The sequence below is a fragment of the Equus caballus genome, chromosome 15, assembly GCF_041296265.1.
Source record: "Equus caballus isolate H_3958 breed thoroughbred chromosome 15, TB-T2T, whole genome shotgun sequence".
Taxonomy (NCBI): Eukaryota; Metazoa; Chordata; class Mammalia; order Perissodactyla; family Equidae; genus Equus; species Equus caballus.
Window position 1 is genome coordinate 71663014 of NC_091698.1, and position 25541 is coordinate 71688554.

The following is a 25541-nucleotide window of genomic DNA, read 5'->3' on the forward strand; positions in this document are numbered from 1 at the left end:
ATGAGTCATACCTCAGCCTTTCTTATCCAGTGAAATGAAATGTGATGTGTCAAAATTGAGTTAAATCCATAATCTCTGTGGATGTGCTTTTGACTTGCACATAAGGAAAAGCAGGCAGCCAAAAGTAAGGCAGCTTCACACACCATATTAACATTCAACAACGAGAAGGTCAGAGCAGGGAGTTGATGTCAATATGTTCATCCTGGACTGCAATAAAACTGTCCTGGCAACCACAATCCCAGCTGCCACTTCCCTCCTTTGGGTGAGAAATGCACCATTCAGACCCTCAACTCCTTTGCTATGAAAAGACCATGCTTTAACAAAGGTTTAATTGTTTTTCAATAGGATCAATATAATCCAGATTTCAGGTTTCAAAGACAAACAAAATTTCCACATCAGACAGGACTTTAACTGACAAGAAGACTAAGAGATGACAGCTGAGATTTCTAATTCTTCCACATGAAAATTGCCAAATAATTGTACAAGTGTTATCATTCCAAGAATCATAAAGTGTGTGCAGCTCCCCATTTTGTTTTCCAATATTTTCCTGGGGTTGCTTTTTGTGGGGATATCACTAGCAGTTTTAAATGTTGGGAAATGTTTTCCCTCTGTCTTCTTTCCTGCCAAAGAGAGGGTGGGTTGGCACAAGCAACAATGAAAAAGATAGCACTGCACTGTAACATGATCCTATTATAGTCCATTTTCCATCACGGGAAACTGAGAATGAGCAAAATCCATGTGCACAAACATGCTTCCCCAGGTTAGAAACATTCTTCAGTTTGAAGATTTGGCAGCAAAGAAACAGTAAAGTGGGGGGAAGTCAGGGCTTCCTGGAGGCCTGTATCCCGGAGATGCCCTCCCCATGGTAAATCAGCCTGGAATAAATGTTCGTTACTCATATTTCTGCTCCCAACTGGTGACACCAAAGCCAGGTGGTATATGAAGCTTCCTGAAGATAGAGAAGGATTGAAGGGATCAAAAAGAGAAACCCACAATGATCTCAACTACTACAGGGCCTACACACTTTAACCCTGCCAGACCCACAAAGCGTCAATTTTTAAAAAGTCAATTCTCAGAAAATTGGAGAATTGAAAAAATTAAGAACTATTTCACAAGGAGGCAGTTCCTACCTATATTCAGTACAACCCAATTTCAATTTATATTGGTCTTCCATCCATTCCCCGGTGCTTTCACAGAGCGGCTTGCCAGAGGCCATTAACACACAGTCCTCACAAATGGAGGAGCAGCAGCATCTGATTCACCAGGAGCCAGACTGGAATTTGCGCTCACTCAAATCACTTGGCGGTTGACAGGCTTCCCTGCACTGTGAATCGTGGTCACTTCTCCTCAGAATAGGATCCAGGGAACAACCTGAAGGGATCATGATATAAAGAAAGATCATGCTTTGATGCTGGGTGGGATATGCAAATAAGAATGAGAATAGGGTGCTTTAGTGCTGTCAGAGGATGCTGTGTTTTATTTGGGAGATGAGACAAAATCTTCCTGTGATCAGCCACTCCATGTGACATCCCAACCCACACTCTGGTACTGACATTTTATCTCCCACTGAACAGCCTGGCTGTTGTAACATTTTCAGGATTCTTAATTTATGTCTTGCAGGATCTAAAATCAGATGGCAGGAACTTTAAGAAAGTAACCAGTGTTGACAGGCACCTTTCTACTTCAAGGAGCTAGTACACCTTAGTGCTGCTAAAAGTTGGGGAATGTTCTCTACTTTCTTCTTCCAATATACGTCCAAAAGAGAGTGGGATGGAGACAGGGAGCTGTCCTAAATCATTTAATTTCTCTTTTCAATCTAAACTCTATGAAAGACCTTTCCTTCCACTCAATATTAGCTGGCAGGCTCATTCCTCTTTCTTGCTGCAAGCGATTTCAGCATTTTAAAAACAAAGTCAATCAATTGATTTAATTAATTTAAATTAGAGTAACCAGGAAAAATTAACTAAGATTCTTATATATAGCCAAGAACTATGGAAAAGTAAAATGATTCAAAGGTAAGATCAGCAACTTAACATTTGTGCAAGCTTTATAACTTACTGAACTGTTAATTCTCAGAACACTAGTGAGGGAAGATATTAGTATGATGATTCCTACTTTACAGAAGAGGCAAATGAGGCTCAGAAAATGGAAATGAATAGTTGCAAATCACTCAGCCTTGAAAAAATTGTGACTGGAACTCAAATCGCATGTTTTTTCCATTATATCACAATGTTGCTTTCTAAAAGCAGCAATTTTGGATTGACTGAGCAGATGAATATGCTGAAACCTTTGCTCTTCATAGCATCAGCAGGGCTGAACACCTGGGGCTCTTGGGCGTACACCTGCCAAAGTCAAGATGCTGGTGTACACCCTAGGTCTGGAGTACTCAGCCTTCATCTTCCTCTTCTCAGAATGGATTTATATCTATTTATCTATAATGTAGTGCTTAAGAGTACAGACTTTTGAGCCAGTTGACCAGCTCTGCCACTAACTAATAGCTGACCTGGGCAAGCTACTTAACTTTTATGGGCCTTACTTTCCTGTACTGTAAGATGGAGATGAGAATAGCACCTGCCTTATAGGATTGTTGTCAAGATTAAATGAAAAAAAAAAAAAGATTAAATGAGTTTATTTAAGGAAAATGTTATATAAAGGGTAGTATCACCTATCAGTTTGCCACAGCCTTTCATAAATGCACTATAAATGCATCCATAATATGCTTGTGAAAACCTCTAGTTAGATGATAAAGCTAAGAAAAGCCTTGCTCCATCCCTGGAGGTAGGAAACCAGTATACTCCTTTTATGCAGTACCTTGCACATAGTGGAGGCTTAAAAAACATCTTTAAGTTGAACTGAATTGACTACTACCGGAAGTGAAAGTGGTAGTCCTGGATCTTTCAGGCTCAAGGTCCAAATTTTTCAAGTATTTCTAGTCCACCTCCCTTCCACTCCCCACTTCATTCATCTCAAAGGGCAGACGCCAGGAAAAGGATGAGTAACCAGTTCCCATAAAACTCAGGTAAGAGTAAAAATCAGTTCTGAGAAACTGCAAAATTTACGTCCTGGTGCCTGAAGTTTAGATCACTATGTATTTCTTCTGCCCCGAAGCCCAGGAGGCTATCTTTATATTATTGGGGCGAAACCCCTAATAGCCCTTGATACTAAACAGATCTCAGTAGGTGGCTTCCACATTTTCTTATTTGCTTTCTCCTCCCAGGTTGCAGGAGAAGCCCGGCAGACAGGTCCAGGCTCCTGGACCGACGGAGTAACAGCGTGGTGCTTCACGAGGTGACCGAGGTAGGGGAGGCAAAAAATGACAGTAGGAGCAAGTTAACCTCGGCGAATCACTAGCTCTCCCCACCTGATGGGGAGCTCTCATCCCGCGCAGCCCCGCCCGCCTCGCTCCAGCCCCGCCCCTCTCGTCCCAGGCCCGGCCCCGCCCAGAGTCCGCCCCACTCGACCCCGCCGAGTCCCTCAGCCTCTGGCTTCCTTCGCCGGGCGCTTGCGTATTTCTTAAGGTGCCTTAGCATTGCCCGAATCTAAATGGGGGGGGGGGGGGCGGGGAGAGAACCTCGTGTTTTCTACAGACCCCGATACAGCGGCTTTCTGAGCTCTCCTATAGCTGTTTTCGCCTTTCTTTGTCCTTAGAGCCCGGCTTCTCCTTCCCTTATGTGACTTAAGCGAGCATGTTTTAAATTAGGCGCTCTCCGGGCAGCCCGTCTGCTGGCGCAGGGTCCTTGGACTGAGCCTTGGGAGGACAGCCGAGGAGGCAGGGTCCTTCTCCTGAACGGTCGCGCAGGCAGCGGCCGCTAGAAGCCGGAGACCGGGCGTCATGTATTACAAGTTTAGTGGCTTCACGCAGAAGTTGGCGGGAGCATGGGCTTCCGAGGCCTATAGCCCCCAGGTACGGGTAGCGCCGCGCCGGCTCGGACAAGAGAAGTGGCGGCCCGAGCTTCTGCGCTAGGCAGTCGCGGCGCCGGAGGCGGGCGAGGTTTATGTTTGTGGTTCGATTTAGTTCGCGCTGCACCTCCTGGCGCTTCTACGCACCCATTTGCCGCGGCCATGGAGGCTCCTCATTCCGTAGCTGCTCCCCCGGTGGGGCTGGCCCGGCGCGGAAGTTGGGCCTGGCACTCAGCAGGGGTCAAGGTGACCCCCGGGGTCGTTGCCTGTGGGTCGTGGGGTGGCTCGTGCGATCGGCGGGGCCCAGAATGTGACCCGGTGGAGTCCGAATTTCGCCCCTCTGCTTTGTAAGGAGGTCCGGCTTTCGGTCTCCTCAGTCTCCCATTGTTACCCCTCTGCCGCAGCCCAGACGGCAGCCTCATCCGAGCACGAGATTGGAGAGCTAGGATGACAGCACCGAAGGAAAGTCTTAGGGGCGGGAGGGGCTGTATGATCAGAATTAGGAGACTTAACGGTGCGTTGAGATACCCAGATGAACCTGGGCAGTTACATGCAACGAGCTTACGCTTTCCCAACTTTAGAATGGTTGAAGGATGCGCATTATTTGAGTGGTCTGAAAAGTATTCCGATTTCACTCAGATTTTGCTAATTGGCGTTTCACTCTTGAGCTTGTGGTGTAGAGATGAGGTACTTGAGAGTCCTAGACTCTTAGTATGGGCTCAAGTCCTGGCTTTGCTGCTTTAATTTTATGATCTTGACCAAGTCAACTTATTGTGAGCTCAGTTTCATCTAGGGCAGCTTTAGTACAGATTAAATGAGGTTTGTGTCAGGTGACTAGCACGCCTTGGCAGGTAGTTGGTGCTGGATAAGTGTTAGCTATTCTCCAGAAGCTGAGTCTGAGATACAATCGTATTAATTCCTTCTCATAGAGTAGTGTGGGAAGGGTTGAATGCAGTTGGAAAACCGAACTGGAATAGTAAGGGGCCCAGGTGGGGTGTAAAGGATGCTCCATTATTGTTACCTCCTCCTTTTTCTGTGGGTCACTGCAACTTGCCCAAGGGGGAGGATGTTTAAGAATGATTTCAGTCTACGATTAGATTGCTGTTAACTAGGATAGAGAGGGCAAGAAGAGCAAGTTTTTGGGGGCTGTGGTGATCGGGAGGAAGGGTCCAGGTTTATAAGTTTTGAGCCTGTGATATGTCATGTGTGGTAGCAGCTAGATTTATGAATAAGGAGTTTAATAGATCGGGATGGCTGCAGCCCATAGGTGGTGGTAGAATCTGTGATGGGGAGGATATCAGGAAGAAAGGTGGGCATATGATAAGACCCAGAAACATGGGAGGGTAGAGGAGGTGAACTTATCAGAAGAACAATCCAGGATTAGAAGGGAAACCAGCGTGGTGTCACTGAAACCAAATTTGTAACGGGGTTTAAAGAGGGAATTTCAACAATGATTTCTTTTACAGATTATAGAAAAATAGCCATTTCTATCATATGTGCTTCTACTATAAAGAAAGTGTATTTTCAGTGCATGGGTCTTAAATGTTACAGTTTGATGAGTTTGACAAATGTACATGCTGTGCCACCCACACCTTTATTAATATATAGAGCATCACATTATTCTTGGGAAGTTCCCTCTTACTCTTGCCCTGTCAATCCCTGTCCACCTTGCTATGCTGATTTTTATCAATATAAATAGATAGTTTTGCATATTTTTGAATTTCATATAAGTGGAACCACACAGTACTCTTGTGTAAGGCTTTTTTCCCTCAGTATTTTTGTGGTTCATTCATGTTACACGTATTAATAGTTCCTTTTATTGCTATGTGGGTTTCATTGTGTGACTATACCACAGTTGATCTATTCTGTTGGTGGTTGTAGATGTTCTTTTAATAGGTCTTAGCATGGTTTAGGTTTTGTTACCTAGTAAGGAAAAAGTGAAGTTTTAGACTAAAACTGACACATATTGAAATTAAACTGGCACTCAACACAGAGATTATCCTGAGATGCATTTGGTACAACTAGGACCTTCAGATTTCTAGCACCTTTTAAATTGTGTTTCTCTTGAGAATTTGAACTTCTTAGTACTTAAGGATTTCTTAGGTTATGTTGAAAGAAGTGATGTTGTGTAGGCTTATATGAATTACAGATCTCAGAGTGGTCTTGATAGGCATCCACAAAACCAGGTATTCTGACTTTGGTAATTAGAAGTACTTCAGATTTTCCTTTCTTTGAAACATTAGCACACTGTAAAATGTAGATATTTGTGACTTTCAGTGTTATGTACAGTCAGTAACCTAATGTGCATTGAATAACCTGATAGGGAAAAGCTGGTTCTCTAATGATAGTATAGGTGGAGGTTTATAAATCAGCTTGATGGCAAGTAATTGTGGGGAGGGCATTTTCCAGTAGTTGATGGAAAAGTGTTTTCCTTACTTTTCTGTGTCCCGTGTCAAAAATAAATTGAGGCCAATAAGCACATGAAAAGATGCTCAACATCATTAGGCATTAGGGAAATACAAATCAAAACCGCAGTGAGATACCGCTTCACACCTGCTAAAATAAAAAAGACAACAGGTATTGGTGAGAATGTGGAGAACCTGGAACCCTACTTACATTGCTGGTGGGAATGTAAAATGCTGCAGCCACTTTGGAAATGGTTTGGCAGTTTCTTAGAAAGTGAAACATATTTTTACCATATGACCCAGCAATTCCTCTCCTTGTTAAGATGACAGACTGATATTGTAGCTGGGTAAGGGGAAATGTGAGAGTGAGGGAGGGGAGGGGGGCTGCCAGGGAATTGTTGAGTAGGTACCTTTGGCTGTGGTAGATAGTGGTAGATCATGAAGGGCTTAGGATGGTAGGACCTAATTTTGTGAGAAATGAGTAGGAATTGGCAAAGCAACTTGATGCACAGAGTTGTGGTAGAGTCTTGTCCAGAACAAGGACAGTTGTGTCTTGAAACAAGGGCATGCTTCTTACCTTTAGTTTCCTGGAAGGTTTGTGATGGAGGAGCAGTATGCTGTGCTTTTTAGTTTTTTTTAAGGTATGCTTTTTGGTGAGGAAGATTGGACCTGAGCTAACATCTGTTGCCAGTGTTTCTCTTTTTTTTTCCCCTCCCCATAGCCCCAGTACATAGTTGTATATCCTAATTGCAAGTCATTCTAGTTTGTGGGATGCTGCCACAGCATGGCTTGATGAGCACTGAGTAGGTCTGCACCCAGTATCCAAACTGGCGAACCCCGGGCTGCCAAAGCAGAATGCATGCACTTAACCACTCAGCCACGGGGCCTGCCCCCTAGAGCTATGCTTGCAAAAGATAATCTGACTGGAAGAGACCAGTGCCAAGGATGCCTGTTATACTAATAAGGTAGTTCAGGGTGTTCTGCGTAGGAATGGAGAAAGTGTCAGAGGTCTGGGAGATAAGGACTTAATGCCTGATGAGGGGGATCTTGAAGATGAGGAAGGAGGGCACCGAGATGACTGGGTAATGGGGGATGGTGGTGCTTTCCACAGAAACGGGGAACTCCTGACTAGGCTTGTGAGAAACTGGATGAATTTTGGATGTGCAGAGTGTGAGGTGTCAGGGAAGCACAGAGGTGGTGATACTTAGCAGGCAGTTAGAAATGAAGAACTTGAGTCACTGAGGATTGAAGCTTGTTTGTAGTCCAAAATCAGAGTGAAAGAGTTCATAGATTTCTATCGAAGATTAAAAAGCTTTTGGATAATTCTGTTATTTCTCCATCCTCCTTCCTCCTCTGACACCTAAAAGGTAGAAGAAAAGGAAGACTTTGGGCCAGTCAACTTTGAGGGGAAAAAATCATCTTTACTTTTCTCTTTAAAAATTTGGAGCAACTAAGAGAGACTAGGAAGAACTCAACTACTAAGTGTGGTTGTGGTTGAATGGCTCTTAATCAATCGTAGGGGTAGAGATTGTGTAAACAGCTAGGAGGTTCAATATAAAAAGCAAAACTTGTGATTTCTACTTGGTCTGCAGTCCAGTTATTTTAAGAACAGCTTTCACTTGTCTTTTTGTTGCTTTGGGAGGTATGGGAGGCTCTGCCATCAAGTGCTGATTTACGTGACTTTGGTTCTGAAATATGCAAGTCTGCATTTGTGGTGAACCTGTTGACTTCCTGAGCTTATTTATACATTCAACAGGTATTTTCTGGATGTGCTCTCTATGCCAGTGGCTTTTCTAAGTCTTGGGAAATAAGAGCAGTGAACAAAACATGCCAAAATCCTGCCCTCTTGGGGCTTCCATTGCAGTAGGGGGAGAGACAGTAAACGAAGTAGATTATAGTATGTTTGATAGTGATAAGTGCTGTGGAGAAAAATAAAGCAGGAAAGGGGGATAGATTGTTAGCAATGTAAGGAAGAGGACATGCAGTTTTAAAAAGGGTAGGGGCCGGCCCGCTTGCGCAGCAGTTAAGTTCCCACGTTCTGCTTCTCAGCGGCCTGGGGTTCACCGGTTCGGATCCTGGGTGCGGACATGGCACCGCTTGGCACACCATGCTGTGGTAGGCATCCCACGTATAAAGTAGAGGAAGATGGGCACGATGTTAGCTCAGGGCCAGGCTTCCTCAGCAAAAAAAGAGGAGGACTGGTAGTAGTTAGCTCAGAGCTAATCTTCCTCAAAAAAAAAAAAAAAGGGTAGTAAGGGTGAGTCTTACTGAGAAGGTGACATGTGCGAAGACCTTAAGGAAGTGAGGGTGCCAGTCAGGTGGATACCTGGAGAAGAGCATTCTAGGCAGAGGGAACATGCCCTGGTGCCTGGGAGTTTTAAGGGGCTAGTCCATTGGGCTGGGGCAGAGAAAGGAGATGATGTAAGGGGGGCAGGATTTGAGGGGTGCATCTTGTAGCGCCCTGGAAGCCATTGTAAGAATTTTGGGTTGTGCTCAGTGAGATAGAAGGCCTTTGGGAGGGTTTGAGCTGAGTAGTGACATCCTCTGTTTTAACACTGTCACTGGTTGCTGCATTAAGAGTAGACTGCAGGGCAGCAAGGGTGGAAGCAGGCTGATCAGTTAGGAGGCTGTTGTAAAAATCCAGGGGTCTCTACCAGAGTGCGGATTGGTGAAGATGAGTGAGAAGTGGTCAGATTGTGAATATATTTTGAAGATAGAGTCAAAAGGATTTGCAAATTTGTGAGTGAGAGGTATTAAATATAATTCCAAGGTTTTTGACCTGAATACCTGGAATGATGGCGTTGTCATTTATTGAGATGGGGAGAGACATATTTGAGGCTCATAATTCTTCTAGGTTGGGGCAACTGCAGCCCTGAAGGAGGCATAGGTGAAGGGATTTGCTCTAGATCCTTTCCTGTAAATACAGTTTCCTGGTCAAGTCCACTGTTGAGAACCCTGGTGCTAGTCCTGTCTAGCTACCTTGAAACATTGGAACTATGGACTGCTCTTAAATTGTTAGGAGGTTTAATGATGGGTAGGTGAAGTGCCTTACCACCGTATCCATTCCTTTTACCTGTGGGGCCAGGACAGCTGAATTATTGTAATAAAAACAAGTGGGTTTGAATCTCATCTTCCTTAGGGAATTTCTACACTTTGTTTTAATCATCTGTAAGATGGACTCATATCTCATTTACAGGGTTAATGTGAAGAGTAAATTTAGTTATGAAGATTGTGTAGGAATCTGAAAAAAATGCTTATTATAAATGAAAAAAGCAGAATGTAGAATTTTTACACTATGACTATAAAGATATTAAAATATACCTGTGGAAAAAGATTGGAAGAGAATATATAATTCATAACAATTGATGAGACAAGATAATGGGATTATAGGTAACTTAAAAATTTTATATTGTAAACTTTTACAATATTATAACAGAAATATGGAATTATTTAAAACTGTTAAAATGGTTGATACTCCTGTTTTCAGATGATATTGTTCAAAAACTTTGCTGTAGTTTTGAATCACTTGCTGGGTGAACATGCACAAAGTAATTATGTGTAATCCTGTCTAAGAATGCTCTCACGTTAGTCCTGTCAAAACATGAATTTAATTTCAAACCATTTTTGGAGATGCTTGGTAGGAAGGGTTTTTTAATTTTTCGATTCAAGGGGAAATGATCATTAGCAGAAAATACAGAGAGCTCACAGAATGATTAAGGGAGTGTCTAAAATTCTCCAATTCAAAGAGAGATCCATTTTAACTTTGTTGTCTAGTGGTTAGGGCCCCTCTTCCCATCTCTGACTCCTGAGTCTCTGGGTGTGTTTTATATCAAATGTAGGCTAATAGCTTACTGACCAAACTTTCTCTTTACGTGGGTGGTTGTTTTTAAGCAGTAGTTGAGAGGCGGTGGTGGGTGCAGGAGTGGAATACTTAAAAGCCAGGGCTCTGCACTTTAGAGAGGCTGGAGTTTCGAGATGTGGCTCTGTCTTTTTGCTCTATGATCTCAGGCGAGTTTCCTTCTCTGATCCAGTTTCTCCTCTGTAAAAAGGGAATAGTAACATCTCCCAAGGGTTGCTGTCAGGATTAAATGTGATGGTGCTTGTGAAATGCTTAACATGGTGCTGGACGCATCACAAGGGCTCAGTTGATATTAGCTGCTGTTATTCTGTAACACTAATATCCATAATGGCAGAGATTTTATCTGTCTTATTCATTATGTATTTTCACTGTAGAGTAAGTGCTCAATAAAATATGTCTAATGAGTGAATGCAGTACAGAAAAAAGGCCATGATTCATTCCCATTTACTGGACTAGGTCAGAAGAAATAGAAGCCAAGTTTACTTTAATACTTTTTTGTTGCCTTTTTGATACTAATGCCTTGCCTGCTGGGAGTAACATTGAGGTTTTCAATGTGTGTCTTTAGAATAGGTCTTGTTATAGGTAAATTTATATTTCTTTGAAGAGATCAAGAACCAGGGGTCTGATGACTATGTTAATTTAGGCAAAGGATTTCCGTTTCCATCTGTAAAATAGAAAAGGCTGGACTTGAACTCTGCTTTCTAACTTTAAAATTTTATTCTTCCTAGGTAGAATTTGATATAAAAGGATGTGATTTTATTGGTTTGTAATTCTCAGCTCCTTATTTTAATCTGCGGGTTATTTTGGAGAACCGTCTATATGTCTGCCACTGTAGGTTTACTCCTTCAGATAGAAAACCAGAGTTCCTTTACCTTCCTTTTTTTAGAAAAATAGCATTATTGAGATATAATTCCAAACCATACATTCACTCATTTAAAGTGTACGCTTCAGTGACTGGCCTGGTGGCATAGTGGTTGAGTTTGCAAGCTCAGCTTTGGTGGCCTGGGGTTTGTGGTTTTGGATCCTGGGCATAGACCTACACCGTGTGTCAGCCATGCTGTGGTGGCAATTCACATACAAAAAATACAGGAAGACTGGCACAGATGTTAGCTCAGGGCCAATCTTCCTCACCAAAAAATAATAATCTTAATAAAATAAAATGATCACTTCACTGGTTTTTAGTGTATTCACAGATAATGTGCAACCATCACTACATTAATTTTAAAGCATTTTCATCTCCTCAAGAAGAAACTCATATCTTACAGCTATCACTCTCTGTTCTGCACCCCCCAGCCCTAAGCAACCACTAATCTACTCTCTGTCTCTGTAGATTTCCCTATTCTGGACTTTCATATGAATGCGATCATATATGTGGTCTTTCGTGACTGACTTGTTTTACTCACCATAATGTTTCAGGGTTCATCCATGTTGTAGCTTGTATTAGTGCTTCATTTTTCTCCCCTCTTAGGTTCTTTTTAAGCCTATGTGTTTGTCTTTATTTTATCCATGTGGCTGAGGGAGCTGCAGATAGTAAACCTATGTTAACCCCCATGTCTCATTCAGTTTGTATGTATTGAGTGCCTGCTGTGTGCTAGACACTGCTATAGGCACATATTTATTATTTCATGCTGTCCTTTCAGCAGTAGGTACTTTGTGTGTGTAATACGTGTGTACTCTCACACACACATCACAGATGAGAACACTGAAGTTTCCTTTTTATTTATACTCTGTATGTTCATTCACTTACAGGCTTGTTAATGCTGGAAAGTTCAGTTGCTCTACCATAATTTTTTTGTTTTTTGTTTTCTGGTCCTGAAAGACAGGCCTCTTACCATTACAGGCTCTTCCACATTGAGATATTTCTTAACTCTGTGTTTGGAAAGTTTCTGAAGTTCACTTTGGGGTTAGAGATTCCATGTTAGGACATCATCTCACCCAGAGGAGAAGAGGGACAGCCAGGTCTCTTTTGAAATCTAACCAATAGTTCATACAGATTATAAATGTTTTACTCGTTTGATAAGAAGGTAGACACAATAGGTATTTCTGGAAGCTCAGATTAGGCCTTTGTTCTTTGCTCCTTTCGCCCTCTCCTCCTCTCCCTCGTCTTCATGGTGGGGAGTTCTTCTTGATGGAGTTTGCTCTGGGAAGGTGGACGAGGGAGTTTTGTTGAAGGTTTAAGGACTAAGCCTTAAACTGAAAGGCCTTGTAATGCAGAGTCGGAGAGACTTTCCTTCCCTCTTGTCTGGTTGAATGACTGCTTCCACTATTCCAGACAGCCTGCTCCTTGAAAGCTTTGTTCAGATGCGCAGACATACTTTCAACTTAACATTTTCCTTTTTTCCTCCAGGGATTAAAGCCTCTAGTTTCCACAGAAGCACCGCCTATCATATTTGCCACACCAACTAAACTGACTTCTGATTCTACTGCATATGATTATGCTGGGAGAAACAAAGTTCCAGAGCTGCAGAGGTTGTTCCAGGTGAGAGAAGACAGTCTAGAACAGAGAAGCTTGTGAAATAAGTAGGCTTAAAAAAAACCTTATGAAACTGAGTCTTAATCTAGTTTACTACTCACTTTCCCTTTTTCCTTACATAGAATTCTCTTGATTTTAGTTTGAGCCACAAACTAGTAGAACTTTATGTAAGTAGAAACTGATAAAAGGAGAGGGGGTGATGAGTTTCCTCATCAGCATTTAAGGGTATGCAGGTTTTCAGATTGCATATATAGTTATTGATCATCCATTGGATGGAGGAAGCAGTAGCATGTGTAATGAATAATAACACTGAGTAATCCAGTATGTGTTTGGCTTCATAACGCATGCAGTGACTTTTGGCAACAAGTTTTCTTGTAATTGTTTTTTGCTTGCTTGATATTAAAATTCACTGAGCTGTTGCTAGAAGTGTAGGAGGCTCTCTTGGGTTTGCTGATCAACCGAGAGAAGCCAGAATTGGATTTTAAAATAGTATTAACATTAATCTGCATACAGATAATTGAGAGGTTGGTGACCTGACTACATACATCTCAGGCACCAGGGGAGTTGGCAGCGCCTGTTATGCTGTTGCTGGAAGGTAGCTTCCCCCTCCTGAAAAATTTGTCCAGAGTCAGGAGCAGCTTGGGAACTTTTGATCAGTTTAATCCCTTTTATCTGATAAGTAAGACTTGAACGGGCATTTGGGATCTTGAGTTGTGGTGGGCAGGGATTTTGGAGACTGGGCGAAATAATGGATTAAACGTTTTATATAGGCTCATTATTAAACGGAGATTTAACAGCCTAATGAAAAGAAGGCAGTTGAATACAAAATGGACTTGAACCTATTAATTGACCTAGTATGCTCAGACTTCATCCGCTAATGCTCACAAGTCAAACTAGATGTAGAACTAAGTGTGGAGCCTTTCTCGTGCCTATAATTCTTTGTTTAGCTGCTGATTACCTTTGCCTTTCAAAAACATTCACCAGTGCTGCTTTCCTAGTTAAGCAATATATGATAAATTCCTTAGAAATTTGCAATTTGTTGCATGCATGTTCCTGAGGCTGCATGTTGAATGACTTTGGACTTAGACACTTTAGCTACATTTATAAGAAAATACACCAATATTTCAGTTAGCATGCTAATGGATTAGGGCTTTTCCCACTGCAGTGTGTTGATGGATTAGTTATATAAAGTAGAGACATTTGTTCTTGATTAGCCTAAATTGTAAAATCTTTTTCTTATCAACCATGTCCTTGATAATTCTTGCTTTCAAGAAATCCGATGGTGTGCCCATCCACCTGAAACGAGGCCTGCCTGACCAAATGCTTTACCGGACCACCATGGCGCTGACGCTGGGAGGGACCATCTACTGCCTGATCGCCCTCTACATGGCTTCACAGCCCAGAAACAAATGAGTTGGGCTGCAGAGGACTGGTTTGCTTTTTGGCATAAACCCTTTGAATTTTCATTTTTCATTGTTTCTGTAAAATTTTTCTTTTTTACTTGAATGGTCTACTTAACATTTTGCAGGAAAAATAGGAAGATATTAAGACGGTATTTTGGTTTGTTTATGAAATGCTCATGGCCTGTCAGAGCTCATTCGACAGTTAAAACTGTTGTTTAAAGCAGTGCTGCTGCTCTCCGAGCTTGGGCTCCTGATTCCCCGGGAGGTTCTGCATGAAGGTTGCACGCAGGCTCGTGAACAGCAGTCTGTGCTTAGGGTCTTGGGGACTTAGAGTGGGGTTTTGAGCATGGGGTGCTGAAGCCTTTCTAGGTTTGGATGTGAGCGGGGAAGGAAGACCGAAGTGAGGCCAAGCACATAAACTGAGGGATTTGAGTTAGTGGTCACCTTGGGGATTTTTCCATCTTGCAGTAAAATGTTAACAGAAATTATCTGCAGCCTGTCTCTATTCATCAGGCAGTTTGTTTCTAAGGGTTATTTGCCTCATCTCAGATCTTTAGTGACGTTTTGTGTGTAATTGTTGTGTATTTATTCCACCATGGGAACAGAGAACACCTGTTTAGTGTTGCACTTTAGACTGATGTCTGTTTTATTAATGCAGCTGTGACACAAATTCCCCTTTACCTTTTAAAAATGTTATGGCTTTAAATTATGATTTATTTTGATTGTGGAATAAATACATGGATTAAAAAATCTCAAGTTTGAAGTCCTTTTAAATGACCTTTCAGAATAATTTCAGAACACCAGAGGCGTCTTAAATCGAACTTCTTTCCTTTTACTTAGGCACCAGATAATCTTTACAAGACAGTTCCTCAAAGTCAGGTAATAGGAGGCTAATGGCATAGTGATGATTACCATATGGTTTCTTATAAGAAACCTGCTTGTTCCTTAGTGAAATATGCCTGTAACACACATTCATTTAGACGTAATTTCCTGTGCTGTCACAAGTGGTAGACTTCACATACCCTATATTAATGCTGAAAAATGGTGGAATTTTATTATATATAAAGTAGTGGTCTGTCTTGCCATAGCAAAGAACAGTGATGTCTTACTGAGGATAAAGTATGGTGTTTGAGAACATTCACTATCATTCTCACAGGCTAGGAAGCCCTTATTTGTCTGTACAAGTCTAAACTTTATTCTTCTCTAGTATTTCTTCTTAGTTTTGTTTTGTTTTTTAAAGATTGGCACCTGAGCTAACAACTGTTGCCAATCTATTTTTTTTTCTTTCTGCTTTTTCTCCCCAAATCCCCCCAGTACATAGTTGTGTATTTTAGTTGTGGGTCTTTCTAGTTGTGGCATGTGGGATGCCGCCTCAGAGTGGCCTGACGAGCGGTGCCATGACAGCGCCTAGGATCCGAACCAGCAAAATCCTGGGCTGCCGCAGCAGAGCGCATGAACTTAACCACTTGGCCATGGGGCCGGCCCCTCCCTTAGTTTTTATTGTGAAAAATTTCAGACTACGAAAGATTATAAGAGTAGTACAATATACACCTAGATATCCATCACTTAGATCACCAGGTATCAACATATTGCCACCTTTACTGTTTCTTGCTCCCTCACAAACACTGGCACCCACAGTGAATGTTCTGTACACACATTTGGTTTTTGCTGAATCATTTAAGATTAAGCTGTGGAATTATGGTAATTCAGTCATAAATACTTTAGCCAGTATCTCCTAAGAATAGGGACATTTTCCTTTATAACCATAATACAGTTCTCACACTCAATTTAACTTTGATAACAGTACTACTATCTAATAGATAGTCTATACTTCAATTTTCCCAGGTATCCCAATAATATGTCTTTATAGTTGTGTTTTTTAAAATAACAGCTTTATTGCAATGTAGTTCACATACCATACAATTCACGTATTTAAAGTGTACAATTCACTGGTTTTTACTGTATTCAGAATTGTACAACCATTGCCACAATCAATTTTCAAAAGTTTTTATTACCCTAAGAGGAAATCCTATGCCCGTTAGCAGTCATTTGTCTTCCCCACTCCACCCCTTAGCCCTAGGCAATGCTAATCTATTTTTTGTCTCTGTAGATTTTCCTGGACGTTTCATTTAAATATAATCGTACAATATGTGATCTGTTGTCACTGGCTTGTTGGTAAAATGATTTTGAGGCACACCCATGTTGTAGTATGTATTGGTACTTCATTCCTTTTTATGGCTGAATAATATTTCACTGTATAGATATACCACATTTTGTTCATCATTTGATGTACATTTGGATTATTTCCACTTTTTGGCTGTTATGAATAATGCTTCTGTGAACATTGGTGTACAAGTTTTTGTGTGGATGTGTCTTTTCATTTCTCTTGGGTATATATCTAGGAGTGGAATTGCTGGGTCATTATGGTGACTCCATGTTTACCTTTATGAGGAACTGCCAGACTGTTTTCAAATGCACTGCAGCATTTTACCTTCCCTTTAGCAGTTATAGTTGGTTTTTGTTTTTGTTTTGGGTCCAGGATCCACTCAAGGATCACATGTCACATTTAGTTATGTCCCTTTAGTCTCCTTTTATCCAGAACAGTCGTCAGTGTCTTTTGTGACATTGACCTGTTTGAAGAGTTCATGCCAGTGTTTTGCAGAACATCCTTCAACTTGGATTTGTCTGTCTCCTTATGATTGGATTCAGGTGAAACATTTCTGTCAGGAATTCTTCATCTGTGATGTATCATTGTATCAGGTGGTACTTGATACCAGTGTGTCCCGTTGTTGGTGATTTGAAGTTAGATAATTTAAGATGTTGTCTGCCAGCTTTTTCCCCTTTGTAATTAATAAGTAATTTCTGGGGTGATGTTTGAGACAGGGAATATCCTGTCCTCAACAGTTTTGCACCCATCGTTAGTGTTCATTGGTGATTCTTTGACTGAATCATTTATTACTAAGGTGGTTGTAAAAAAGTGATTTTCTATTTTATCTTCCTTCTACATTCTTGCCATTTTTCTGTGAAGATGTATAACACCCTTTTAAGAAGTTTCAGTGTAATTCTCTCATTCATTGTAATAACCGTCTCTGTTATTATTCATTTCAGTACTCAAATTCAGCCCAGATTTGGCTTCCGTGTCCTATTGACAGGCCTGTCAATCTTTGAACATTTCTTTACTTTCTGACACGCAAGATGCTTTCCATGCTGACCTTGTGTTTTCTTCACCCGAGTTCCCTCTGCTTACTTTCAGGTATGTTCTGTTCATATATGTATATTGCATTTTCCTTCTCTGCCTGTTTTATTTTTGCCTAAATGGTACTGTTTATTCCTGCTACACACTCATAGTTTGGAGATTGTTCTCTGCCTCATTTTTTTGCACTGTGTTTTGATTTACAAATACACCATAGTTTAACTAATCTCCTTTTGATGATTATTTAGTTTTAAATTTTTTGCTTTTACAAACACTGCGTTAATGTATAATCTTCTTTACCTGTCATTTTACATATTGTTGAATGTATTTGTAGGATAATTTCTAGAAGTGAAACGTCGTCGGCAAAGGGAGTGTGCGTTTCCAATTTCAATAGCTATTCCTCACTGAAAGAGATGATGCTGATGTACGTTCCTGTCTAGCTGTGATGAGGTTGCTGGTTCCTTCTCCCCTTTGCCAGCAGAATGCATTGTCAGACTTTTCATCTTTGCCAATTTGATAAGGGAAAAATTTCTTTGGTTTCACTTGCCTTTTTGTGGTAATTAGTGGTGTTGAATTATCTTTCTTTTATTTAAAATTTATTTTTATCTTTTCATTTTTTGTGAACTATCTATTCATGTACCTTGCCCACTTACGTCCAGGTACTTTTGATAATGCCGTAATGTCATTAGTCCATCAGGCTGGCTTCCTCAGGAACAGCCTCTACTGACTCCAGTCTGAGCCGAACCTCTTCTGATTGCAGGTCCCAGCAATTCATTAAAACCAGCCAATGCAGAAAGGGGGATTTTCTAGAACCCAGGTGGACCTGGGCCTTACAAGGACTGCTTTGGGACCAAGGCGGTTATCCTTTCTGTCACCCTGTTGGCTGTGCAGCTGTTTAATTCTCTGTTTCTGGGGACCAGCTTTCTCTGTTTCTTGTTGCACATGGTAGGAAATGGTTGTCCAGCCACTGGAAACCAGTCCCTAATTTAGGAGAGAGAATCACTGGGCTATTTTGGGTCAGGTGTCCCCCTACTGGGCCAGTCACCTGTTTAGCGCCAGGCCGTAGGGGCGGATGCAGAGAAGGATAACTGTCTTGTTCTCGGGTCTTAACTGACGGCTCCGAACCTTTTGCTATATTCTCAGAGGATTATTCCTTCTAAGCACTTTACTTTGAACCCTTGCCAGGTTGCTTTGTTTACTCATAGGAGCACCATCCTGCTTGTCAGTGCTGTCTGGATGAGGTGCTGTCAACAGAGGGACATTCACCCTCCTCGCCTCCTCCAGGCCATGTGGTTAGTCTTTACAGCAGTGGTCTGGGCTCCCATACCCCTGGGGGTAGGAGAACTCCATGGGATACCCAGGCAAGGATAGTTTTGAGGGGATCAAGTTTTAGGTCCTCAGCTTTCATTACACCTACTAAAATTGAGCTGCCTGAGAACACACCTGCCTAAGGGGTCCCTTATAATCTTTTTCACTCTATGAAAGGAAGGCAAACACCTCACACGTGCTAGTCAGACCATGGTGTGTTGCCCTAGAGTGTAAAAACCATCTCTAGGGCGCAGTGGGGATAATCCCAAATATTGGTAATGTTGAGAATATGACTTTAATGACTAGGTAACAAATCCTTTTACAAGTTATAAGTTTTCTGAGTCTTTGCTTTTAACATAATTGAAGGAGGAAACAACTGAGTTGTCAGTTGATGATTAAAAATAATTTTGTTAATAGATCACTGCATGACTTCTGTTGTATAACTGAGGAGTTCAAAGAATTCAGAGATGTTGCTATTACAGTTTCCATTCCCATCTATCTATTTGTGAAAACAAGGTTTCTCAGTGCTTACTATCTGTAAAAATAAAAAATAGGAATGGAATTGGTACTAAAATTGTCTTATTTTAAGAGTAAGCAAGATTCATCCGTGAACCAGCTTCCTCTCTCTAATTAGGATGCATTTCTAGTAAAATATTGCTCATATTTAATAATTAGCAATATTTGTATTCTTTCATTTTGATCAAATATGTACAAAGAATAATTGTAATTGGTCCAAAATGAAATATTTTTTAACATTAGAGCTTATGATCACAGGAAATTTAACCAAAATTTAAATTTTAGTATATTACAGTGTGATTTTTTTTTCCTGCTTTTTCTCCCCAAATCCCCCCCTGTACATAGTTGTATATTTGTTTTAGTTGTGGGTCCTTCTAGTTGTGGCATGTGGGACGCCACCTCAGTATGGCCTGACAAGTGGTGCCATGTCTGCGCCCAGGATCCGAACTGGCGAAACCCTGGGCTACTGAAGTGGAGCGCGCAAACTTAACCACTCAGCCATGGGGTCGGCCCCTCCATTGTGATTAAGAAGAGACTTTCAAGCCTAAAAATATATCACATTATGGTAAAATTTGGGGGGTAAAATTCTAGGTGGAGGAGTGAAATAGAAATATAAGTTCAGGGGCTGGCCCGGTGGTGCAGTGGTTAAGTGCACACATTCTGCTTCAGTGGCCCGGGGTTCGCCAGTTCGGATCCCGGGTGCAGACATGGCACCGCTTGGCAAGCCATGCTGTGGGAGGCGTCCCATGTATAAAGTAGAGGAAGATGGGCCCGAATGTTAGCTCAGGGCCAGTCTTCTTCAGCAAAAAGAGGAGGATTGAAGGCAGATGTTAGCTCAGGGCTAATCTTCCTCAAAAAAAAAGTTCAGGAGGAAATTTCTGACTGTTAAATAGACATTTGTATTTTTAATTAGATGAAGTTAGTTGTCTAGTTGCAATGGTATTTACATTCTACTGGATATATTTATAAGAGTGATGTAACAGTTGAAGCTAATATTTACAGGACACCAGAAACTACACTCTTTGCAAGTATTTAAACTTACAGGGAAAAATTTTAGATGTTCACCTTATGTATGCAAAAGGGTACACATAGATTTTCAAAATTCTTTTAGCGTACACAAGAGTAGGAAAAGTTGGAAATGGCTATCTGTTAACTGGCCAGATTTCTTTGATTTATGTACTTTTCCTCCCCTTTATGTGTGTGACTCTGGCCAGGATCCCTGGGCTTGTCTGAGGTTAAGGTGTCTAATCCCCAAGTCCTCTTTTGGACTTTTCTTGGAAGCTGTCAGAAACCTCTCACTTTCTGGCCCATTAATCTTCAATAGCTAGAGGTTACACCAGGGGCAATAATGATTGATTGCTTAGTAATTCTGATACTAACTGGTCCCATTGATTCAACACATTTATTTGACATTTTGTACATATCCTGGATTGGATCACTCTTTAATCTAGCACCAAAGACTGCCCAGGTTGGGTTGGTTGAGAAGCGGGTCCTGTCCTTAATGTTCCTCTTGTCAGGTTCATTGGCCATCATCCTTGGTTGTCCAGGGCCTCCTTTGATCCACGTTCATCAAGGAGTTCCACCAATTCTCTGTTTCTTCCAGATATTTAATTAGTGTGCAAAAGCACACACTATTAGCTGCCAGGGACCCAGAGATGAATCAGATACCTTTGCCTTTGTAGGCAAGCACTGTGATTGTATTTAAGGAAATTCCTTGAAAATTTTTAGGTCCTTTTCAGGTTGTATCTCAACCTCTTAGAGCTGGTAAACCATATAGCCAAGAAACTTTGTTGTTATGGAGGAATTCCACTGTTATCTCTCCCCTGTTCTGATCTGGGAGCTCCGTGGGACTGGTGGGGTTTGATTGCTTAAGATAGGCTGGCCCTGTGTGGGTATGGTTGCGGGGAAGCCTGGTTGCAGCTACTGTTCTGGAAAATTTGTTGCACCGTGGCTGTAGCTGGTTGACCCTCAGTTGTCATGGCAGCATCAGCCTCCCCTTGCTCTCATTACATGAATAGAGCAACTGGGGTGAGTGGCTCAGCCACCTCCCAAGGTAGGACAGGAGTGGGATGGGTCATTTGCGGTCTCTGCTGTCTTCAGCTATCACTTGCATAAGCTTTAGTCAGGAATTCTGAGCTTGGTGTGGCTTCAGGGTGCACAGGGTGCTGTGCTGCCGCAGGAGCTGTTGGGGTGGGCGGATTGAGACCAGACGATGCTTGCTCAGCGTCCAGTGTCTGTTAGAGCCGATTTCCAAGGGAGCTGCTACAAAATGCTAATGCAAACTGGGCAAGCACAGTGGCTGGGAATAGCATTCTTTAGATAATATTTTTATCCTCAAGTTCTGACACAGTTCTCCTGGGACATGATGCGTTCCTTGCCCTAACCTTGTCCATGACACTGAGCTTTGTCATGGTCACATGGCTGTACCTCAGGGCTGAAGCACAGGCCCTTCACACTGTCCAGCATGTGCTAGCCAGATTGGAATCTTTGCCAGCTCCAAATACCACATTCTGATGGAAATTGGCTGAAGCTGCCCTAGGCTGTCAGAAACGGTGGGGTTGCCTCCCAGTCAGCAGAGAAAAAGGGCCTTGGTATGACTCCAAAGTACAACTGACAAAATTAGGGACCTGGGTTTTCAAAAGCAGAAAAGGACAGGTTGAGACTGCAGGCCAGTACCGGGCGCCTGGGTCAAGTGCTAGGAAGTTGACTCGGAAGGAGGGGGTTTCCTGAGGGCACCTAGCCACAGGAAGGCCACGCCAGGGCTCCTCATGCATTTCAGCACTCCGAAGGGGAGGGAGAGAAGTGGGAAGAGGGCAGGGAGGAAAGAGGCGCTTGGGCAGGGGTCTCCTGGCCCCTGGGCTCACTTCAGGGTCTGGCTGTACCAGGCTGACGCTTATGTTGTTGAGAGAGTGGAGCCTGACCCCGGGATTGTGGAAAAGCCGAGGAAGGAGGCAGCTTGGTTGCTCAGCTCAGCCCGAGCCCCTCTCCTCAGGGAGGCCCTGGCACAGGTTATAGAAGTGCCTTGCCTCCAGAGAGGGTGGGGGAAAGATGTAGGATGTTCCAGAATTGGTTAATACCTGTCAGGCTTCTAGCCACCTTCCCCTCCCCCACAACTCTCCTGCTTAGGCCATGAAACCTCCACATTAGACAGCAGATTCATATGAAAATTGAGTTGCAGCTGGTTGAGTTGATGTCAACTTCAAAGTTCAGAGGTATTTAATTAAAACCATTGCGAGACTAAACCTGCTCCCAGGAAATTATTCTGACCGAATAGTTAAAGAGAATAAAGGTTAGATTGTATTTCTGGCTAAGTCTGTGTTGCAATCGGCATCTCCAAAACATGAATTCCATTAACCTTTCATGAACCAACATTAAATTGCTTTCAATTAGTTGTCATTCTAATTAGAGTCACACAGAACAGCCTTTGTTTATACTTGATGTCTGTTCCCTTTTCTCCTCTGGAATTTTGTCCTTGAAGAAACAGTCATTTGGAAAATTGGAAAACTTGATGTGCCTGCCCATCCCTCCCTTAGTCGGGAGCCGTAGAGTGTCAGAAAGAATTGCACCAGGGGAAGCAGGCGCGGCTGCAGCAGGAGGTCTGGGGTAAGTGAGCACTGCTGCGGGGGGTTGAGGTGTATAATTTGCAAAAATGTGTCCTGTGGCCGTGGGAAATCAGCAATAGTTTAGGTAACCCACCCAGCTCAGGGCAGCTTGGGCAGGCCTCCAGGACCTCTTGGGGAGGTGAGGTGAGGCAGGGTCTTCCCAGGAGGGCCTTGTGGGTCGGGAGGGCCTGTGCTGCCCTTCGCAGTACGTGACCTAGCTCTGCCTGAGCCATTATGCCTTGAGTGTAGGTGGCCCTGCTCCTGCCAATCAGACCTCATCTGGGCCTGTCTGCAGCCTCAGTGTCCTGCTAGAGCCAGCAGTCCCAGGCTCCTATCTAGTGGCCACAGCAGGAAGAGCCAGGGAGGATGATGGGATCCACCACTGTTCCCTGCTCCAGGACTTACCTATACTTTGTCACCCAGCATATTTTTTCTGTTTATTTCCCTGAGTGATTGTGGATGTGATGTGTTATAGCCAGGAAAGAATCTCTAAGCTAACCCGGGATTCCTCAAGGCGGACCATTCTGGGCTCCCAGTACTCAGGAGGCAGGGCGGGGAGATCTGCTTTCTTCAGCTCCTGGTGGGCAGAGGTCAGAGGTGCTGACTGTACCCTTACTTGTGTACCCTGGGGATGTGAATGTGTGGTGAGGACACTTGCTGGTCTTTGCAGAGCTCCATGCTGTGCTCTGGGCATAGAAGAGCCTCACTGTGGTCTGGGATCTGGGCCCGATGCCGTTAAAAACAGAAGGGGCGGCCTGCCTCCACTTGCCAAGACAGTTGTGCTTCAGGAGCAAGAGCAGCTCAGGCCTGGAGTTTCCTAGTGCTGCTAGCCGACATGGCCACTTCTGAGCTGGCTCTTGAAGTCTTGTTGGCTCTTCTCTTTCCTGATTCCCCAGCTCGCTGGGCTGTCTCTGGTCCCCACAAGTTTTACATTCTTCTCTTAAGGGCCATCAAGTGCCCTGTTATCCTTTCCCACAGTGCTTTTCCATGAGCAGATCTGGGGTTACCTGAGGATAGGCACCCTGTGTCCCTGTCATACTGGGGAGTTGCCCCATCTTCACCATCAGTAATCCAGTAACAGCACAGACCATTCATTCTGTAGGCGCTGTGTGCCAGATTCTGTGTGGGGCAGTAGAGACCAGAGAGAGGTGACACTGTCCCTAGCCTCTGGAGCTCACAGAATGATAAGCACAACCAAAGTACAACAGAACTGTCCAGAGTCAGGGCCGGTGCCCAGGAAAGCGAGGGGAGGAGTGGCCGAGATGTGCTCAGAGGGGGCACTGTTTAAATTGCATAGTGTGTGCTTAGGTGGTTTCCAGGAATATACAGTGGGGAGGGACATTTGGCCTGAGGGATGAGTGCATGCTGATGTGTGAAAGCATCCTGGATGTACATGAGAGGAGGTGGGAAGAGAGAAATGGCAGAACCTATGACTTGAAAGGGAGGCTCAGGACCAGCTCACAAGGAACCTTCCTGGGGCTGGGCCAAAGAGAGCTTGGACTCTACTCAGTAAGCAATAAGTGTGTGGTGTCTGTGTGTGTCATGGCCACAGAATAATCCAGTGTTCTTTTTGTTCTTTGGAACCCATGGTGCCAATATGGAGGACAGATTGGAGAGGGACAAGACTCGAGGCATTTGCATAGTTAAGTGTTAAGAGAGTTCAGCTGAGAGATAACGAGGGCCTGGGGAGCAGTGGCAGTGGGCCCAGAGGGAAAGGAATGAATCCCAGGATGTTAAGAAGGCAGAATGAGCACAGTGTGACAGTTGGTTGGACATCGGAGGTAAGGGTGAGGAAGGCTTTCGGGTGCTCCCAGGATGACTCAGCTTGGCTTCTGGGTGAGTGGAGGTGCAAGACTCGGGGTAAACAGGGCAGGGCATGTTTTGTTGGAAAAAATGGATTGCTTGTGAGACCTCTAGGCAAAGAATTCCAGTAGACACTTGGGTCTGGAGATGAGGCAAGGAGTCTGGACTGGAGATAACAATTGCAGAGTTAGCAGAATACAGGGGCAGTGGCAGCCGTAGGCATCTGTTCCATTGTTAGGGAGTGTGTGTAAGAGTGAGGAAACAGGATGGGGGAAACAAATATTTCTGGAGTGGGTGGAGAGGAAGGGAGCCTGTTACGACTCACAGGGGTAAAGGACAGAAGGAACTCACACATAATGTTGTGCAAAGGAAGCCAGACACAAAAGAACATGCTGTATGTTTCAGTTTATATAAAAGTCAAAACCAGGCAAAACTAATCTGGGTGATTGAGGTCAGAATAGAGGTTCCCCTTGTCAGGGAGTCCTCACGGGAGGAGCTGTAGGCAGACTGCTGAGTGCTGGAAAGGTTCCAGATCTCCATGGGGTGGGTGTGTTCATATGGATACACACACACACGGGTACACTGAAGTTTGTACATGTTACTGTAAGTTACACCTAAAAAAAATCTTAAAAAGGAAGGAAGATGGAGTGAAGGGAGGAAAAATAATTTTCCTTCCACTCTTCTGAGTTCTTGGCTGAGACCTGTAATAAAAGACTGATTAACCAGAGAAAAACAAATGGAAGTTTAATAACATGTATCCTTCATGTGTACAGGGGAGATACCCAGGGGAAAATGAGTCACTCCCTGAGGTACCTTAGAATTCAGGCTTAAATACTGTCTTAATAGAGGAAGGGGAGGGAGAGTAAATGATTTTTCGGGAAGATGAATGGGCCCTTGGAGGAATAGATGGGAGGTCTGATAGTTTGCAACCAGGTCTGTCTGGGTGTGGTGTGGACTTTCAGTCTCCTCCTGTGGGAAGAGTCAGTCTTCCCTGGTTGATGAAACTCCCCAGGAGGAGATTTGTGACAGCTGAGTTCCTTTTGGAGGCTCCATCTTTAGGCAGATAAAGGGAGTTCAGA

At 43.2% G+C, this 25541-nt stretch overlaps 1 protein-coding gene across 1 annotated transcript; it reads left to right on the forward strand.

Annotated features, from left to right (window-relative positions):
- Window positions 1–3432: 3432 nt before the first annotated feature.
- Window positions 3433–14796, forward strand: COX7A2L (cytochrome c oxidase subunit 7A2 like). Its single transcript, XM_001499916.6, has 3 exons — window positions 3433–3904; window positions 12512–12643; window positions 13910–14796. The coding sequence occupies exons 1-3, from the start codon at window positions 3833–3835 to the stop codon at window positions 14048–14050; spliced, it is 345 nt and encodes a 114-aa protein (XP_001499966.1). The 5' UTR covers window positions 3433–3832; the 3' UTR covers window positions 14051–14796.
- Window positions 14797–25541: the final 10745 nt, after the last annotated feature.

Excerpts from the sequence above, each read along its gene's own strand:
- COX7A2L (XM_001499916.6), top strand. The coding sequence starts at position 3,833 with ATGTATTACAAGTTTAGTGGCTTCACGCAGAAGTTGGCGGGAGCATGG. Across the intron at positions 3,905-12,511 it reads CCGAGGCCTATAGCCCCCAG|GGATTAAAGCCTCTAGTTTC; the intron begins GTACGGGTAGCG and ends TTTTTCCTCCAG. Across the intron at positions 12,644-13,909 it reads AGCTGCAGAGGTTGTTCCAG|AAATCCGATGGTGTGCCCAT; the intron begins GTGAGAGAAGAC and ends CTTGCTTTCAAG.